This window comes from Sceloporus undulatus, chromosome 1, assembly GCF_019175285.1.
Source record: "Sceloporus undulatus isolate JIND9_A2432 ecotype Alabama chromosome 1, SceUnd_v1.1, whole genome shotgun sequence".
Taxonomy (NCBI): domain Eukaryota; kingdom Metazoa; phylum Chordata; class Lepidosauria; order Squamata; family Phrynosomatidae; genus Sceloporus; species Sceloporus undulatus.
In genome coordinates, this window is record NC_056522.1 from 159,653,189 (window position 1) to 159,673,545 (window position 20,357).

The window sequence follows — 20,357 nt, forward strand, 5'->3', positions numbered from 1 at the left end:
TTTATTAATGAATAAGATTTGGCATTTCAGTGGTACTTTCTAACAGAAGGGATCCCAGAATGCATACAGTACAGTTTGAATCCAGTCACAAGATGAAAGACAGCAGCAGTGGTGGAAAATGGTACGTTTTTGTGAGCCAAGAACTCTGTGGAAATTCTATGTTCACATACAAACAATCCATCTCCTTAGCCTGCTCAGCATTCATGAATACCATCAAAGAATTCTGTCCAACCTGGTGCCCTCAGGATATGTTATACACATCTCCCGTTATCCCCAGCCAGCATGGCTTTGGGTGTCAAAATGGCATGGCTGGCCTTCTGTACTGTGCACTGGGAGCTGCAGTGTGGAGCACCATTTGCTCCTTTATCTCAGACAACGATGGGGTCTGGATAGGGCTGCCATAACCCGGTTGCAACCGGGATTTTCCCGGTTTTGCCGGCACTTGCCCGCTCCCGGCCCGGGTGCTGCCAAAAACCGGGACAACCCTGGTTGCAGCTGGGTTGCGCTGCAACCCAGGGCCTCACTGTCCTCCTCCTCCTCCACCGCATGGAGGAGGTGGAGGAAGAGGAGGGCAGCGAGGCCTGGGGTAGAGGAGGCGAAGGGGGAGGTGCTGCCTCCCCACGGGCCGCCCACCTCCTCCTCCTCCGCCCCCTCCGCGCCCAGGCCACATGGAGGAAACAAAGGTGGAGGCGGAGCGCGTGTCATCCTCCCCGCCTCCCCGCGGTCTCCTCCCTCCTGCCTGGTCCCTTCAGAGGCCCAATGTAGGACATTTTTTTTTATAAGGGCAGAGGAAGCCTCCTCTGCCCTTATAAAAAAAAAGTCCTACATTTGAAAAATGTGTCCTACATTTGTCCCGATTTGGAGGTCCTGGGTTATGGCAACCCTAGGTCTGGAGGACTATAAGTTTCAGAAAACTGACCTGGACAGAATCCCAAGTCTAAATCCTACCTCTCCAGTAAAAGCTGATAGCTTTGATATCTATGGTGAATTAGCTCTGGGTTTTTAAAGGACCCATCCAAGGTGCCAAAGCTATTTTGGAGACAATTTTCAACACATTGGAGGTGCCTTTAAAACTTATGTTAAAACCTACATCAGTTTTACTGTCCTGCTGACATTGGAGCCAACAGCCTTCACTGATCCTCCCTTTTATCTTACCACCACTTCAGGGTCCTTAGCAAGTACAATAAATGACGTGAAACCATGGATACTGAATCCATAGATATGAGGGTTGTACTATACTCATGATTGCCTCAAATATCTGGTGAGACCTGAAGAAAAGGGCACTTCCAGATTGCTGAGGAAGCTTGTGTAAAAGAGGCCTTGAGAGAAAAGGCTGGCCCTAGAATAGAAATGGGATTCCTGAGTGGAACAGTGGTCTAAGTACAGAGTCTGGGTAGTAGGGCCCACGACATGCAGACTATGACATACAGAAGTCAGCGGCTTAAGTCAGTGCAAGTCTATGGTCAATGTCTGGCTAATGTTGACCACAAAGTTGCCCTGGAGGACCTAGAGATTCATAGAAAGGACACCCCACTAGGCATTTGCAGCTCCCCCAGTGCAGTTCTATGGTCAGTTTCTCTCAGCCTCAGGGGAAGACATTGACCACAGAGTCGCACTGGACGACCTAGAGATTCCTAGAGAGGTGCTCTTTTGGGTAAAAACATAAGTGTTTTTGTTATTTGTGGTTTTTCCACATTCACAAGGGTCCTGTGCCCCTAACCCCAGCAAATGTGGAGGGAGAAGGGTACTTCTCTATCTGGGTTTTAGAATCCTTGGTGAGATGCAAATGGACATTTCCTGGGCTTTGAAAACCTCCCTTATAATTAAATGTATCCGAAGTTACTTTAAAAAAATTGTCAATGTAAGTAAACTAATTACTGTTGTAATTCTTTTAATCCTTAATTCTTTTAATTCTTGGACCATTTAATGATATTTTATTGTAGTACAGATGAGGGGGATTAATGGGATGTATCTTGTGTGTTGTATTTTGTACTGTTTTACTCGATGTTGTAAACCACCTCAATCCAGCATATAAACAAAATGTTGTTGTTATTATTGTTGTTGTTGTTGTTTCAGAGACATATGGCTTCAGGGATTTCAGTCTTGGACCAGGACTCTGGAGATCAGGGTTCAAATCCCTGCTCAAGCATAAAGCTCATTGGGTGACCTTGGGCGAGTCACACTCTCTCAGCCTCAGGGGAAGGAAATGGCAAACAAATCTGAGCAAATCTTGCCACGTCATAAATTGGAAATGACTTGAAGGCACACAACATGAAAATATGATGGGAGTTGGCATTTGCCACTTCCGGCCGCTCTGGCCGTCGGCGACTCTATGGTGAAGACCCTGCTTCAGGCGGCGATATGAACCTAGTAGGGTCCTTTTAAACGACAATTGGGGGATGGCGGGGACTACAACGCCCAGGGTGCCTTGCGCGGCGGGTCACGTGAGCGCCGGCCTGGCCCCGCCCCCTTTCCTCCAGGACCCTGGTTCCATTCCAATGGAAGATGGCCGTGCTGAGTCCTGGGGAGCGCTGGGCCGAAGGTAAATAAACACGTCGCCGTTGTGGTGAGCCGCCTCGAGCCCCGTTGTTGGTAGAAAGGCGGAGTTCAAAGGTTTTTAAAAATGGTTTTTTAAAAATGAAATTTAAAAACGCCGGGGCTGTGGTCGGATGGGAATCCTCTTGGATGGGATGGAGGGGCGAGTGCCATGCCCAATGGCCCCTTGGCACCTTGGTACATCTGTTGCCATATGTCTGGCTGCAGGAAGGAAAGCAGTACCTTTTAGGGACATTGAGGTATTTGGGGCTGCCTCCGCACTACAGGGATAATCCCAGTTTGAAACCACTTTAATTGCCCTGGATCAATGCTCAGTGGAATTCTGGGAACTGTAGTTTATGGTGGCACCAGAGCTCTCTGGCAGAGAAGGCTAAATGTCTTACAAAACTACAGTTCCCAGAATTCCACAGAGGGCCAACTGTATAGCCCTGTATATATAGGACATCTGTATGTGTGTACGTAGTATACATTATACACACACACAGAGTAATATATATATACAGTATATATATATATATATATATATATATTCCATAAATATATATTATCCACAGAAAGAGAGAAGCAACTTTCCTTGTTAACTATAGGTCCAAAACACACTGCAGAAATAATCCAATCTGGCATCACTTTAAGTGCCATGGTTCAATAATAATAATAATAATAGCAGCTTTATTTTTAGCCCGCCTCTCTGTCAGAGACAATCGAGGCGGCTTACAATTAAAAAGAGGACATACATACCCCATAACTCAATTATTCCCTGCTAGGGAATTCTGGGAACTAGTTTTGTGAGACATTTACCCTTCTCTGTCAGAGAGCCCTGGTGTCACAATAAACTACAGTTCCCAGGATTCCCCAGCACTGAGCCAGGGCAGTTGAAGTGGTGTCAACTTGGATTATCTCTGCAGTGCGGGTGCAGCCTGTATATTAAGTTCAATTGTACAGGGAAATGAAGGACTGTTCAATTGGCCCTCCATATCCACGGATTCTTTATCCATCAGTTCCAGCATGTCTGTCTGTCTGTCTGTCTGTCTGTCTGTCTGTCTGTCTGTCTGTCTGTCTATCTATCTTTCTTTCTTTCTTTCTTTCTTTCTATCTAATTAGTTCTAAAATTCAAACCTAAATTTTGCCATGTTATGTAAGGGACACCATTTTACTACCCCCATTATATTTAATAGGACTTGAGCATCCATGGAGTTTGGTATTCATGGGAGGGGCCTGGAAACAAACCGTAGCAGATACCAAGGATCCACAGTATATATACTTTTGAGCTTTGCATAGAAATAGTGCAGGACTACTGCTGTCCACTGCTATTTTCCTTTAATCATGTGTTTGTGCCTGTAAAAGATAATCTGCTAGGTAAGGATGTCACTATTCATGCATCTTGCCTGCAACAGCTTGTGTCAATACATATTTTAAAATAGTCTGTAAGGTGTCAGTATTTTAATTTTTAACAATACACTAACAATAAAGGAACTAGACAACATTAACACATCTTTTCCTCTGCTATGTCTGGGGCTATTGGAGGGTGAAACAGACTAGATTTTAGGAATTAACAGAGTAGGGCAAATGAGAGAAGGAAGTAGAGTTCCTAGAGGACAATTTAGCATGGAAATAATCTTCCCATTTTCAACATTTTACAGATGTTTTGAAAGGGAAGAGAGCAGATGTTGATATTGGCTGTGGAAGGCAGAAAGGAAGTAACTAAATGAACAAATCCTGGATGTTTGTAATAGATCCTTCTCTTTTAATATTTTTGTGTCAGGGCTAGAAGTCAATTGATGGATATCTACCATGATAGCTATATCCAGTTACAGAACAGTCAGTGTTTCACGGACAGTATTCCTCGAAATGTCGCTTATTGGGGGCCGGTTGTCTTTCTCTTCCTCCCTGTAGTAGGTGTTCAAGAACCACATGCTGGCTACTGTTTGAAATATGATTCTTGACAACAGTCTGATCCAGCTGAGTTCTTGTGTACTATATAGTTCAGCCTTCCTCAGGCTAGTGACTTTGCATCTACTTATTCCAGGACAAACATCTGAAGTACACCAGGTTGATGGAGGCCAATATAGTTCGTAGTTGATGATAATAACGTCTTTCCACCTCACTTTTGTTATGCTTGTGTGTTCTGAACTATATCATTATGTGTTCCACGTTGGAAAATGTACTAATAAGAAATTTGGCTTTCATTGCAGCACTAATTGATGAGCTCAGAAGAAATCCATGTCCATCAGAGGAAGTGCAAGACAATTTTGACTACTGTGGTTGTAGTGACTGCTTGAGGATGAAGAAAGAGCATGTCTCTGACAATGGAAGGACTCAGTCAGCGCCTGGGGAAGGAAGCATCACTTACACCAAGGAACAGTTACTTGGGGTACAAAGGTAAATAGGAAAGTTCTCATCTTTCTCCAAATAAGATGGATACGCTCCAGATGTTTTGGAGTTGTTCGGCTTGTCTTTTTAGCAATCTACGGTATATGTAGAACTCTTCTCCAGTACAACATTTAGTTATATTGATGGGTCTCTTAGTGATATTATTTGGTAAGACTTTGCATTATATCCTTTGACTGCTTTTACTACATCTCTCCTCACTATTAATGCCACCCCATTTGTTCTTTGATTTTCATTGCCTATGTAAGTAAAACACTGTGTAATTATCTGACTCAGAAGTCCCATTCCTGTACATTTTAGCCCTCTCACCCCAAGTATTGCATTGTTGAAAGGTTCAATTTCTTGTTTTACTATTTGTAGCTTCCCCTAATTCATGCTTCTCACATTCTAGATTCCTATAACGTGTGTTGAGCTTGGGTTAAATATTTTCTATTTAATTTACATCTTGTTTGCTGATATAATACATGAGAGTAATGGGCTGTCAACATGAGCCAAAAGGTCTGTGTTCCCCCCTGGCCTCTCATCAGACTGTTTGGAAACCCTAGGGCCAGGATAACGCCAGATCCTGTCAGACTGGCTTGATCCTGTGCAAACAACCCTTAATTTGAGTAAATTTGACCCCCAGTTTGCTATGGCTCCCAGACATGCCTTACCTTTCAGCAATGTGTCACTCCTACTGGGAAGCTGCCTGTCGTTGCATGTGACATGGAAACAGGTGCTGGCCGTGTGGGTGCAGCCAAGTGCCCTGTTTCTGTGTCAGATGCTGCAATGGGGAGCTCCATAGTAAGAGCAACAGTGCAGAAAGGTATGGAGTGCATGCCAATAGCAGGTTCCCGAATCGGCACAGGGACTGATCCAGGTGAGCACCCTGACCAGAACAGAATAGGTTCAGCCCATGTTTTCCTGACCTATATACTCAGGGCCTAAGTTAAGGTTTTATTTGCTTATTTATTTAAAATGTCTTTTCTTCCAGAATGCAGTCAACTTTGTAATAGCATTAGCTAGCCATCTGGGTTCCCTTCCTTTAAAATTAAGGGTAAGATGGATAAATATCAGCACCAGCATGCATCGTTCTTGTTCTGCAAGAATCAGAATGAAGAGTTTTTTAAAGTCCACATTGAACATAATGGCCTGTTACAGACTGCCAAAATAAAGCTGCTTTGGGTCTCTTTGTAGGTATGCTATTTAAATGATGCATGGGTCCTAAGAGTCCGGAGGTCGCGCCAAAGCCACACTCCGTTCCTAAGCACTGGAGTGCAGCTTTGGTGCAGCTTCCGGATTCTTAGGATGCATGCATCATTTAAACAGCATACCTCCAAAGAGACCCGAAGCAGCTTTATTTTGGCAGTCTGTAACAGGCCAATGTTTGACTATTTCTGATTGGTCAAAGGACTAGCAATCAATGAAGCACATCCAAAGGGGAAAAAAGATTGTGATAGCTTCCCTATAGGCAGAGAGGTCTGAAACTTGTATTGGCTGCCACTTTTCCTTTTATATAATTAAAGACTTAATGCAGGCATTACCCAGAAGTCATCTATGATTGCTGTTTTGGTAAAGATACACAATTTAAAAGTGTGTTCATTTCATAGAATAAAGAACAGTAAGAATTACTATGAAATTCTTGGCGTTGGGAGGGATGCAAATGATGAAGAGCTAAAGAAAGCTTATCGAAAACTTGCTCTGAAATTTCACCCAGACAAGAACTGTGCTCCAGGAGCAACAGATGCATTTAAAGGTATGTTAAAAAGTCTGGATCGGGCAGTTGAAGTGACAAAAATATGTGTTCTGTTGATAAATTAAGAGATATTCTTTTGCACATTGGTATGCTGAGAAAAGCATATTTCTCTTTCCCAGTACAGTGCTTTTTATACTATTCATGTTATATCCTGCTTGTTCACTAAAACAGAACTAAACAAATGGCATTAAAAATTTACAGTTAAAATATTAAAACTCACCAATTAAAAACATGTTCAGTAAAAGTAAATCAATTGAATATGACATACTGTATTGTGAACACTAGACCTATTACTGCTTCAAGGTGAATAAAATGTGGTAGAATTGTCAAAAGATTTTGAATATCGGGGGCAATACTTTGGCTGTGACTTATAGAAATATAAGATCCTGTGCCTAAATATTCCAGACTATGTGCCCAGTACTATTGGTCAAAAGGCACAAAGTGTATTTCATAAAGAACTGGTTTCATATATTTTAATGGTGGTTGAATTAAGTAATTTCTAGATATTGGTAAATAGAATAACTTTCCTTGACAACGAATCTCTTATTTTTAATTGATCTTTCTTTTCTGAATTTACAAGAAATGTCTTGTTTGGCAAGAACAGCAAAAAAATCAACTACAGTCTTTATATAGGATAACTTTAAATGTTTTTAGAATAAAATTGCCAACTTATTTGTGTAGGTGTTTTAAAAATAAAAATGAATTGTTTAATAGGATTTTTTAACATATGATTGTTTGAAAGCCATATATAATTTATCATTGCCATCTTAAAACTATTTAGCTGTCTCAATTAATTTAACAGTTTAGAAGTAAAACCAAATATGGCAAATGGCACATCTTTCCAAATTCCATCTACTAAATGGTTTGATGATACCCATTCATATTTTTATTGGACCATATACAGTTACTTATCTTTGCTAGTCTTCCAACACATGATTAGGCATTAGAATGCAAGTATTACTAAAGAGAAAGTTGTATCTAGACAATATGGATGATTGTAGTTTCCAAATATCTCAACCCACAACCAGGACAGGTGTACAACTGTGGTTTCTGGTCCTGTATCCCCCAACAACTGATATACAGATGTGGACTGATGTTGTGTACAAAGGTCTCTGATACTGGAGGTAATACTTAGCCATTCTGACTAGTAGCTATTGATGTCCCTATCTCAATGATTTTTTAAAGCTGTCCCAAGTTCAGAGCCATCACCACATGTTATAGCAGGGAATTTTACTGCCTAACTGTGTGCTGTGTGAATAAATAGCTCCTATTCTCTGTCCCAAATTTTCCACATTCAGTTGGTAATCTTGGCTTCTACCTGTGTGTGTGTGGTGATAGGAGGAGCTCCTCTATCGGCTTTCTCAAGAACATGCATAATTTTAGTTGTTGTTGTGTGCCTTTAAATTGCTTCTGACTTATAGCTATCCTAAGGCTAACATATCACGGGGTTTCTTGGCAAGATTTGTTCAGAGGTATACGCCTCTATTATGTCTTCCCTTCCTTGGTTTTTTTCTTTCTTTCATCAACAGAAAGTTGTTGTAATCCTTTAATCATTTTAGTTGTCCTTTTCTGTGTTCTTTCTAGCTGCTTGTTCAGCTCCAGGTCTAACCAACGGTATTTTCTTTAAAGAATCTAAAGTGTTCCTATCCAAATTACTGTATCTTGTTATACAAATGCCTACAAATCTCAATTCAGTAGTCCGTTTAAGTGTTTGCAAAAAGTTTTTTTGACTTCAATTGCCCATCATTTTATTGATTCTCACTAAATTAATACTATATGTTAATGTTATATGTCTCTTAAAAGGGGAAGCTGATTCTGAATTTGGTTGCTTACTGTGGGATTTCCATAAAGATGATTCAGGCAAGCAAGAAGGCTAGTGTGTTTTAAAATACTGTGAAATCAGTAAAATGCCAGAGCATTTTAGAAAAGTGGGATGCAAATGCTCTGTCATTAATGCAGAACCAGGAATTATTGCCATGCTGTTCTGTCATGTTTCACTACTTCGAATCCCTTTTCTGTGCCTTAATTCAGCGGTTAGAATTCTACAGAAGTTGGATTGCAACTCCCAGCAGTCTAGCCAGCATAGAGGGTGACAAAACTGGAGGTTGCAGTTCAACAACTTCTGGAAATTCTGTCAAATTCCCACTCATGGTATAACGCAAACATATTTTACTCCAATATAATGTGTTGATGAAGACTTCATGATCACTGGCAAAAATACAGCTTTTCCCCCCCTTCCCTTCTCTTCTGCACTACAGCCATAGGAACAGCTTTTGCAGTTTTGAGCAATCCGGAAAAGAGATTACAGTACGACCAGTATGGAGATGAAGAAGAACCTTACATCAACCTGCCCAGGCGTTATAACTATTACAGAGAATTTGAGGCAGACATCACACCAGAAGAAATATTTAATATGTTTTTTGGAGGGAACTTTCCAACAGGTGAATTTTCCTTTCCTGGATATTCTCTGAAGGACAGCAAAATCTGCTGCTTTTTATTAAAATATGTATAATAATACTATGTAGCCAATATTAACAAATAGTAAAAAATAAATTGGTCTTAGAACTTATCAAACCTGAACTCTCTCTGGAAGCAAACATGACACAACTGAGGGTGTTATCCTTTGGCCACATCATTAGAAAAGACTATAGTGCTAGGAATGGTAGAAGGAACAGAAAGAGAGGAAGACCACATGCCAGGTGGATAGACTCAATCGGAGAGGACATGGGCCTGAGCCTGTAGGACCTAAGCAGAGTGGTTGAGGATAGTGGGGCTTGGAGATTTCTTGTCCATAGGGCTGCCATGAGTTGGGGCCTACTTGAGGCAGTTAACAACATCACCAAGTAATATCTAGAATAGTAATTCCACACAATGTCCAAAGCTCTCAAAGCTGGATAAGTTGCTGTTACTTTTTTTAATCTTCCTTGGCATTTAGCTACTATGAGCGCTTCCAAATCCAGTGTTCTGTCATCATTTGAGACCTTCAGAAAACGACCTAGTTATATTTCTTTGGTGAACAACAGTAATGCCAGCCACCAAATGCTTTAACAATGTTAGCATAGCAAAGAATATGATGCTCCTCTCACTTTGACAAGGGTATAACACTGTGCCTGTGCAAAAGGGGCAGGGATAACTTGGCTCTTCTCAAATACATAGTCTAGATTCACTCTTAACGATTCACTTCTTATACTAGTGTTATACTATACTTATTATACAAATTATATCAGTCTTACTAGACTTTACATTTCAGCTTACCCTAGGGCTGTGGAACATTTGACCTCTAAATACCTTGGTTATACCACCTGTCAGACTCAATTCAGTATTGCCAATAATAACAGTTATGGAGTTGTAGGCCAGAATATCTGGAAGATCAAATGTTCCCTATGTCTGACCTAAGACAAGCACTCAACTGGTAGGAAATGTGTGTTTTGTGCCTGGCCTGTTTCTTCATTAGTCGCACTTTGAAGTGTTAATAGTGCCACTCAATATTTTTTTAAAAATAAAAAGCTGAACTGTAAAATACAAATAGTTAGTTCCAATCTTGTCTGCTTTTAGGAAGCACAGTTTTGGATACCAAGGATATCACTCAGGATACTTAAATTGGTAGTAAAATAGAGAGGCAGTTTCTGCTGGTTCTCTCTCTCCTTGGAGACCCTTTAAAATCTTCTTCAGGGAATTTGGAAATCTTCTGGAATCCTGGGAAAGATGACCCCAGGGATCTGCAAGGTGAAAGGGGAATCACCTCTTCTATTGCACTAGTAGGAACTTCCATTGTATCAGAATCCCTTGGCGGAACAGAGGTAATTCACCCATTGAATGAAATACAAGTCAGAATCCAGGCCAAGCTGTTCTTTCTATAACCACAGAAGGCTAGAACACTTTAAAATGAAATTTAAGATTATTGTGCTAGGAGTAATAATCCGAACTAGGATAGATAAAAATAAATAAACAAACAAATTCTTTTTTCCTTTATTTTTTTTTTAAAGGGAATATACACATGTTTTCACATTCACCCATGGATCCCCCATGTTTTCAGCAAAGGAACAGACATGAGAGGACTTGGACACAAGAGGAAGAAGAGGAAGAAACTAGACCGCAGGTAATTTGGATACTTATTGTGTGATAGCCCATTAAACAGCTCCTGCCTGTTTGTTACTAACAAATCTGGTATTGCTTATAATTCGGTAATATTTGAACCATTTTTGAAAGGAAGTGGTATTTGTTGCTCTTATGACATTTAATTCTATGGCACTCAACCAGTATATTTACTAAGAATTATTTTGATACTATGGAGTAACCTTTTGACAGATGCAAAGGAAGGAGATAAATTCTTAGGCTTATGTGCGTTTTTATTCACATATGCATAAGAATTTAACGTCTCTTCCTAAACCCCATGGGACTTACATCAGGTAAAACAAATATAAGTTGAGCACCCCTATTCCAGAAATCCAAAAACCTCCCTAAAGCAAAAGTTTTTGCTGCCAGCCACCCACTTCTGCCTTGGAGGTGGAGGCTATGGCATTCCTGCTCTGTCATCTCTCAGATACTTAGGCCTGTTACAGACTGCCAAAATAAAGTTGCTTCGGGTCTCTTTGGAGGTATGCTGTTTAAATGATGCATGCATCCTAAGAATCCGGAAGCTGCACCGAAGCTGCACTCCAGTGCTTAGGAATGGAGTGTGGCTTTGGCGCGACCTCCAGACTCTTAGTACCCATGCATCATTTAAATAGCATACCTCCAAAGAGACCCGAAGCAGCTTTATTTTGGCAGTCTGTAACAGGCCTTAGTCTCTCTCCAGCCTCTCTTTTCATACACAACACAAGTATTGAATGAACAAGACATGAAGCTAGGGAGAGACAAATAAGCAGGAGTATCACAGCCACTGTCTTGACTACAGAAGCAAGTGGTTGGCAGCAGAAAGACAATCCCGCCATTTCACAGATCCTTGTGTGTCCCTCCAGCCTCACAAATATAGTACAGATACATACTATGCTTACTTGGGTATTCCAAAATCTTAAAAAGTCCCAAGCCCAAAACACTTCTGGTCCCAGGCATTTCAGACAAAGGATAATCAATCTGTATTGTATCAGACTTAACCATACCAGATGGTAATTTTGTGGATGAACCTTATATATATTTGTGCATCATTTCATAGCATTTTCGTTCTGATTGTTTGTATTGCTTCTAAATACTTTCCACATATTTATGTCTGCCAATCTACACTGCCAAGACAATACATTTTTTTTCTTGCTAATAGGCTGTGAAGGTGAAAGAAAGTTATGTGTGCAAGATCACCCATTAATTTCATAGTTGAGCAAGATTCTTAATCATTATCTCTGCCATCAGACTCCATTACTGTATCCTGTACACACCACAAAAAAGGCATGTAGCCCATGGGACACCTCTGCAATAATTTATTGGAAGAATCAGCCTTAATCCCATAATTAACCTCTTGCACTCCAGTTTGCATGTATGAGAAAACAATAATTTAGTCATCAGAATTAAATAACACCAAATAACATGATAGAAAATAGTGTGTGGAGTAGTGATGATATGACCAACTCAAGGCAGCATGATGTATATAAAAGCTGAAGAAATGTCTGTGAGGGATTAATTCTTCCTGAATGCCTTAGAAAGCAATCTGAAAGCTGCTCTGTTCTTATCACATGATTTGTATTACTATAAAGAGCTTGATTAGAAATAGTAAGTATTCATCAATACTTTTTTCTCTTAACTTCAGTCTTTAATGAGTCCATCTTAAAAGAACTAGTTGCTAGCTAATATGTCCACCTTGTGTTGTTTTACCTTTTTATCTTTACAAAAGTGATTTTTCTGTTCCTAGCTTGTATGAGTCTCTAACCATAGTTTTAATTTCCAGAATAGCTACTCAGCATTTATCCAGTTACTACCAGTCTTTATCATAATAGTGGTGTCAGTAGTAACTCAGCTGATGGCTACTAATCCACCCTACAGCCTCTTCTACAAATCGTAAGTCACAAAATCTTTCCTTGTTTCTTCTAGGAGAATCTAGTTTTTTAAGGCTTTCTTGATACTAATGTTTCCAGTACAGAAGTTAGACAAGATCTGTTGTTTGTTATATGTGAATGGCAATGAAACTGGGAAGCTGATTAAAGCTTTTAAAAGATGAAAAGGCACATTTATAGCCAATCTTTCCATCAACATCTATTTTCCAATAGGGAGACTGGATTTCTGTGTTAAATGAAGTTCTATGGGTTTAGTGGTTGCAATGTAAGAGCTAAGGATTGGTTCCACACCTTGGGGTTATTCAGACAGTGGAAATAATCCAGGTTGAATCTCCATTGTTCACGTGTATCCCAAATGCACCCAATTATGTTTGGGGGAAGGCTGTCAAAACCCCCACTTAACCCTGGAATAATCAATACCGGATTTTTTCCGAGCTTTTAAAAAAGATTCGCATTGTTGGAAGTATGAATAATTGATGCAAATAGACTTGAGATTAAACTCTGCATGCCTTGAATGAGTTTCATATACATTCACATCATCAACTCCATGTTTATTCGAGTGCTGGCATGTGTGAGCAAGTGCACTCGCAGAGATGGTCACAGTTGTGATTCCATAGTGAGAGGAACAAACCTGGAATGCATGAATGAGGTTATTCACATTATTCCACTAAAAAAACCCATGTCTGAATGACCCTCCAGTCTTGCAATGCAGTACATACACTGAAATCTGTGAGATTTAATTCACACATGATTAATTTATTCTCTTAATTTAAATGGATTTACTGTAAGCATTATTAAGCCTTGGTGGCGCAGTGGTTACATGCCTGTACTGCAGGCATTCACTCAAAACCATAAGGTTGCAAGTTCGGTATCAGTGAAAGGGCTCAAGCTTGACTCAGCCTTGCATCCTTCTGAGGAGGTGGCTAAAATGAGTACCCAGATTGTTGGGGGCAATTAGCTTACAGTTGTAAACTGCTTAGACACTGTTAGTTCAGTGTGAAGTGGTGTATAAATGAAGCTGTTTGTTTGTTTTTGGATCAGACTTGAGATATTTTCTCTTAGCATGAATAAAACATTACCTTGGAATATTGGGAAGTGAGACAACTGCTTCTTTAGTTACAATAGTTGAATACATTATTGGGATCCACAGTGCCAGTTACTACTCAGAAAGAAGAGCCCTATTTGTACAGTCTAATGCCAAAGAAGAGATATAAAATTGTTAATAATGGATTGACTTGTTCAGAGTTTCATGTAAAGTAAACTTAAATAAAAGCCTAGCAGAAAAACATTCCAGTTCTAACTGGTGAGTAGTTACTTAAGCTATGTTTGCACACAAAAACAACAACAAGAGAGGATATGCAGAAGTAAAAGATGGTTGACTGTTTTAAAAAAGAAATATATATACTAGAAGAGAAAATAAGAATCGAAAAATAGCTCTTGGAATTCAGTAAGTGTCTAAATGGCTTGAACCCAGGATAGCTGAGGAATTGCTTCCTCCCATACCATCCTTCTTGTTCCCTAGTATAAAGCAGAGAAGTCATTTTCCTTGTCCTGCCAAGAGTAGAGAAACAGTTCATTTCAATAAAAGATCAGTCTTCTCTGTAGTTGTATTATTATTTTGGAACATCTTGCCTCATGCAGAACACATATGTCCCCCCTGCCAAGCTGTCTTTTCCCTTTTTTATTATTAAAGTGAATATAGGCCACCCTGAGTCATCCATAGGCTGAGGAAAAGCAAAATAGTTTTTTATACAGATAAATAAGTTATAAATAGTGAAAAAGTTCATTTTAAATTGCATCACTTCAGCATTCCTTAAGGGCATAATTTTGTGTTCTCTGGTAGCTTGCTTTATTTTCCTGATTATGTAATTCTCTACATTTCAGAAATGGGATGTAGGCTAATCATACAACTGACCAGTTGAAAGATCTTTAATTCATTTGGTGTCTACTCACAGCTGTTTATGTAGATTCTACAGTAACTGGATAGGCTTATGAGCACCATACAGTCATGTAGATGAGAGATGGAAATTGTATGGCCCTCCAGATATTATTGAACTGCAACTCTCAGCAGCCCTAGACAGCATAGCCAGTGGTGAGGAATGCAGGAAATTTCATAGTTCCCTCCGCTAATGAAGACGATGGGGGTGAAACAAACCTCAAAAAAGAAAAAAAGAAATATGTACAGTAATTGGTTGTTATAATGTTTTTTCAGTCTTTTTAAAGTTCAGATAAGTTTAACTAGAAATACTGTTGTGACAAAACTTATTTTCTGAGCTTTCTTTCCCTTTTTTAATGGGCGAAAAACTATTCTTCACTGCTTTCCCCTTATAGGAATCTAGGGCACACTATTCTTAGGGAAACTCAGAATTTGCAGGTGCCTTACTATGTCGATAAGAACTTTGAACATAATTATAATGGTGAAGAACTTGAAGAGCTTGAAAAGCAAATTGAAAAAGATTACATCGACCATGTCCAGACTAACTGCAGGAAAGAAAAACAACAAAGTAAGTTTTCTTTTGTTTATTCTTAAGCATCCTCATATGTGCCAGGCACTCATAATGTAGTCAGCTAACTCTATTAAATATGCTACTGATCTGTAAGTAAAATATCTGTATACAGTGGATCCTTGTTATACGCTGGGGTTTGGTTCCAAGATCCCCCGTGTATAACAAAATCCATGTATGCTCAAGTCCCATTAAATATAATGACATAGCAAAATGGTGTCCCTTATAAAAAATGGAAAATCAAGGTAAATTTATACTTATTTGGAACATTTTCAAACTGTGTATGCTTGAATCCGTGTATAAAAAATCAGTGTATAAGAAGGGCCGACTGTATAAAAATTGACATTCCATCAGCATACTTCTTTCCATTATGCCTTCTGCCTCAGGGATACCAATCTTTTGAATGCCAGAAGATAAGCCCACACCCATTTGGGTGTTGGAGTGTCCAGACAGTGTCAAGCTGAACGTACACAACCAGGAGAAGATGTCACCCTCCCAAACCTCTAGAATACTCATTTATACTGTCATCTCCTACTGGAAATCTGGGATGATGAAGTCTTCTCCTGACCACAGAACCATGTCACTGGATGCTTCCCGGGTACCTCTCTTTTCCCCCAGCCACTAATTGACCATGTGGGGAGAGCATGTTCTGACATTGTAAACGTTGAGCATGTTCTGACATTGTAAACGTTGGCTATGGTGTAGGAGGGAGGGAATTGTTGTAAAAGGAGGTCTTGAATATCTCCTTGCCCAATGAATTTAAAAACACTAACACTGGGGAGAAAGGTGGGCAACACATGGGCAACATGCATTCTGCCGTCACAATTTTTGTGGCTCCTATTTTTAAATCTGGTGACATGCCACTGAATTCCAGCGACAGAGAAGCACAGCTAAAAAGTAAGCAGCTTTTCCACTCTGATACAAGATGTATGGTAGAGCCATAACTTGTTCTAGAGAAGAATCATATTCCTGAAAGTATTAACTGGACAAGATATGAGTCTGCTGCATACCTTTCACATTGAAATGTGATTTGCAGCAGCCAGAAGTGCTTTTCCATGACAGTGTGATAGAGGATGGGCGGAATTGAAATTGAGCTGTAGGTATGGCAGATATTTCCTGCTAGTGCTGTAAGAGAACAATAGGAATATGAGGCAGAGTTCTGAGGCTCCGAAGGGTAGCAGAGACATACCTGAGAAAGATGAGCTAATGAACAGAATTTATTATGGGAAAACCTAATGACTGTTTCAAATTAAATATATACAAGAAAGGAAAGCAGGAGAAGCAGAAAGGCTAGTTGAGAGACAGTCTGTATAAAGAAAGGAACACCATAATGGGAGTCAAGACCACATATATCATAACGTAGGAACATGAGAAAAGTAGTTGAAAAGGCACAAAGAGAGAAGATGTTAGACAGTGTTGCGCCATCAGTGTTTTGAGGGAAGAAAAGATATGGGCAAGGGAAGTTTGAGCACCAAGTAGGCAGAGGACAAACTAATACAACATCCAAACAACTGTATGCAATCAATATGTTTGGAAGGCATTCCCAGCTAATGATAGTATAGACTGGCCTATGTTTAGTCTTTAAATTCAGTGCTTTATAGGACTGTGAATTCATTTTCAAGAAATGTGTATAATTTAACTAATTTCTATTAGTCAGGCATCAATTAAATCTGCAACAGAAATGAGCAAAGCATTAAAGTCCACAGTTGTTTCCATTACACTTAAATCTAACACAAAAATAAGATAATTGGTTCTATTTTCAAACTTTCAGTTTTATATAAATAATTTTTCAGTATCACCAAACCACTATCAGTTATAGTCACATATGAACAGAAACATGTGTTAGTTTTAAATAATCAAGTCCAAATTCTCTGTTAGAAGTAGTCATGGCATTATGGGGCTTAACATATAAATTGCCTCACCTTGAATTGTAGCACATATTGTAGGTATTGCAGAATAATAGTTGCACGCATATATTCTGTAATTCTGATATCTCACCACCAGATAGAAAAGGTTAAAAATTATCTATTCAAGTTATCTCATGTGTACCTCTCCCACCTCAGCAATTCCCATTTCTTTGCAATCTGTGTTTAAAGTACTCCAGCTGTGAATAGGACTCAAGTCATATAAAAGGGATAAATAAATGAAATGAAATCTCACACGCCTCCAAGTGTAACTATTACCCATCTTTTTCATTTTTCAGAATCCGAGTTATCTAATTTGGCAAAGCTATACCGAGATGAGCGACTGAAGCAAAAAGCTGAATCCCTATCACTTGACAACTGTGAAAAGCTCTCCAATATCATAGGACTACAAAGGAGTCGCTAACACAGACACAAGGAGAAAAATTAACAGTACCGACAAGTCCTGTGTGCTTTCGAAATTTCAGCTTACCTCTGTTTTCTTTTTATAATCTAGAGACAAAACATAATATGTAGACTTAGTACTGTAACATGTACAGAGAGCTGTATGAACTGAGCCAGCAAGGCCGCACATGCTGTAATGTATTGAGTACATTTGGTTCCAAGGCCTGGTAGTAGTTAAATGTTAGAGATTGTTTTGGAGAATTAATTACATTTGGCAAATGTTGTCATTTGATACTTGGTTGCCATCCATGTGCCAAGCACATGAGTCCCAGAAACAACCATCATGCTCATTGTTCTTGCTGTGAACAAAATCTGCTCAGTTCAAGATCCATAGTTGGTCAGCATTTTACATTGTCATTCCCATATTGATCCAAAGCAGCTGTTCATGTGACTTGTTGCTGAAAGCTTAGATAGGAGGGACAAGATTTGTTCCACACTGAAAGGATGGTGATGGTTATTTATTTATTTATTTATTTATTTATTTATTTATTGAGCACTCTCAAAGTACTTTGAAGGATGTTCTAAGCATGGTCTGCAGATTAAAAGGTTAAAAAAAATCCACTCCTTGTCCACACGCTAAAAGCTATTATGTAAATGGAAAATGGGGAGGGATGCAGAAACAAACACTGATTGTACCCCATGGGCAGGTTTACTCTTATGTACTGTATTTTATTGTTTGTAAGTACAGCGCTGTGCAAATCTACAGCGCTATATAAATAAAGCATAATAATAACTGGAAAAGTAGCTCTTTTAGCTGAAGTGGGTGCTCTCCCGCTTACCAGAATGCCCCCAGATGCAGGCAGCCTTTATTTTTAATCTGTATCTTTTTAGTTGTTGAACCAGAATCATGTGATGGGGGATTAACACTATAATTTTGGAGAGCTCTGAATCCCTGCATCTAGAAAACAGTTACATCCATTTAGCTTCACTGGCTTGCCATTGGCAGCCTCAGTTTTCACCTTCTTCTAAATCCATTTTCTAATTAGGAGTTCACCATCATGATTGAATCTCTTTATACATTCCTTGCAATATCTGTGCTGTTCTCCAAGATAGCCAGTTTTTCAAGGAAATACTTAAAAGGTTTTATCTATAATTGGTACCGACACATGGTAACGAAACAATTATTTCAATAATTTCTCCTCCAATGTTCGCTTGCATAGGCACTAGTCATGCCAAATGTTCCCAAGGATATGAGTCTGAAAACAGTCAGACTTTGTAGTTCTATGTGGTGTCTTAACACCACCATTTGGAGAAAATTAGAAAAGACCCCTGCTTTATCGGTGACACTTTACAAACTACAACATTGTTAATTTTAGGAAAACCAGCATCCTTTTATATATAAAATTAATTGTGTAATTTTTATTTGTCCCAGTTAGACTATAGGTCAGCCTATAGCACAGATTATAGCATAGAATCATCAATTCAAGATTTGGTTTATCCTTTGTGGAATAGCTTATTTTAAAATGTATTTCCAAGTATGCATGGGATTTGAAAATGTTTCATTTGTTTTTGCTCATTCCACATCCCTCCCCAATTTAATATATTTTTTTTCTATTTGTTTCAGTTGCTTAGTGATATTTATCTTTCTGAATGTAAATATACATTGGCAATATGGTCATTGTATCATTGCACTGTACAGTCCATTTTTTAGAAACCATTTAGGTGTGTATTGTTACACCAGATGACTAGTAAACAAGATGTTTTCCTTATCTAGCATAAACATTCTGGAACTGTCTTGGGGCGATGAGCAGATTTGAAATGATCCATTCTGTTACTTTGGCCTTGCTCTTGGGCAGTGGCAACAGGACTAATGCAGTTTTTGAAAATCGCACCCTTGAAGTGGGAAACAATTTTGTGCGTGTGTGCGCGTGTGTGTGCACTTTTTTACAAAAATATTTAAATGTAATGCATTGTTTAGCTATGAACGTGGCACCTATTGCTGTATGGAAACAGACAATGAAATAAAAGTTATGAATACTAAAGCTACCTTAGGTTCAGTATGCTGTATTTGTTTCGAACTAGGCCACTTTAGTCAATTTTTGGAGACAGAACTTTTAAAAGGCCGATTTGCAGCCACTATGTATCATATAGTGATAGCCTTTAGGGCTGAAGGACAAGGCATAAGTACTCTAATAAAATAAATAAAATAAAAATATAAGGCACAAGAAGACCAAAAAAGGAAACACATTGATTGGACTTTTGCTCTCCACATTCAATGATAAAAGTCAGATGTATGTTGCTTGATCAACAGATTGGATGTAGAGAGGTATTGGGGAAGATTTGGGGGGAAATTCTCTTTTGGTCTTGGAAAATATTGACATTGATATTCCAATGAGATATTAAAGTGGATATATTGAAAACAGGTATGGTCGTTGAGAAAAGGAGAAAGACCTAGAGGGAAGGGAGGGTTGTCTATGTATGCTTTATATGTTGTTTCTTGGAGACCCTACCCAACAGTCAGTTTTGTTGCACTGTCTTCTTCCATTTGCTGTTCGTCTCTGCTTCAGGGAACTTTGATCCTTGCCCTGTCACCTCACAGATTTGTGCATTTATCTGTCAGTCTTTGCACTCTCTGCTATTCCCACTCTTTTCCATCTCCACTTTTTACCCTTCTCTAGAGCCAGTCCACTGTATTCAACTGCCTGTGTTTGTCCCTGTTTGTTTGGAAGACCTCGGAATAGTATTTTGCATACATTTTCCTGTGAATTGTTGCCAGTTTCGGCTACATGTTTCTTTCTTCTTCTTTTGTGGTCACATTGTAATTCCTTCCTTTTCTTAATTGCACACTACTGAGTCCCAGCACTGGTTATTTCTTAAAAGAAAG

At 39.2% G+C, this 20,357-nt stretch overlaps 1 protein-coding gene across 1 annotated transcript; it reads left to right on the forward strand.

The window, feature by feature from the left end:
- Window positions 1–2,467: 2,467 nt before the first annotated feature.
- On the forward strand, window positions 2,468–19,519 carry DNAJC18 (DnaJ heat shock protein family (Hsp40) member C18). The gene is made up of 8 exons (XM_042445182.1): window positions 2,468–2,542; window positions 4,749–4,935; window positions 6,534–6,679; window positions 8,938–9,120; window positions 10,666–10,778; window positions 12,558–12,667; window positions 14,995–15,167; window positions 17,371–19,519. The coding sequence occupies exons 1-8, from the start codon at window positions 2,506–2,508 to the stop codon at window positions 17,493–17,495; spliced, it is 1,074 nt and encodes a 357-aa protein (XP_042301116.1). The 5' UTR covers window positions 2,468–2,505; the 3' UTR covers window positions 17,496–19,519.
- The last annotated feature ends 838 nt before the right edge of the window (window positions 19,520–20,357 follow it).

Coding starts and splice junctions, on each gene's coding strand:
- DNAJC18 (XM_042445182.1), top strand. CDS start 2,506: ATGGCCGTGCTGAGTCCTGGGGAGCGCTGGGCCGAAG. Junction 10,779..12,557: donor AGGAAGAAACTAGACCGCAG/GTAATTTGGATA, acceptor TTTAATTTCCAG/AATAGCTACTCAGCATTTAT. Junction 12,668..14,994: donor TACAGCCTCTTCTACAAATC/GTAAGTCACAAA, acceptor TTCCCCTTATAG/GAATCTAGGGCACACTATTC.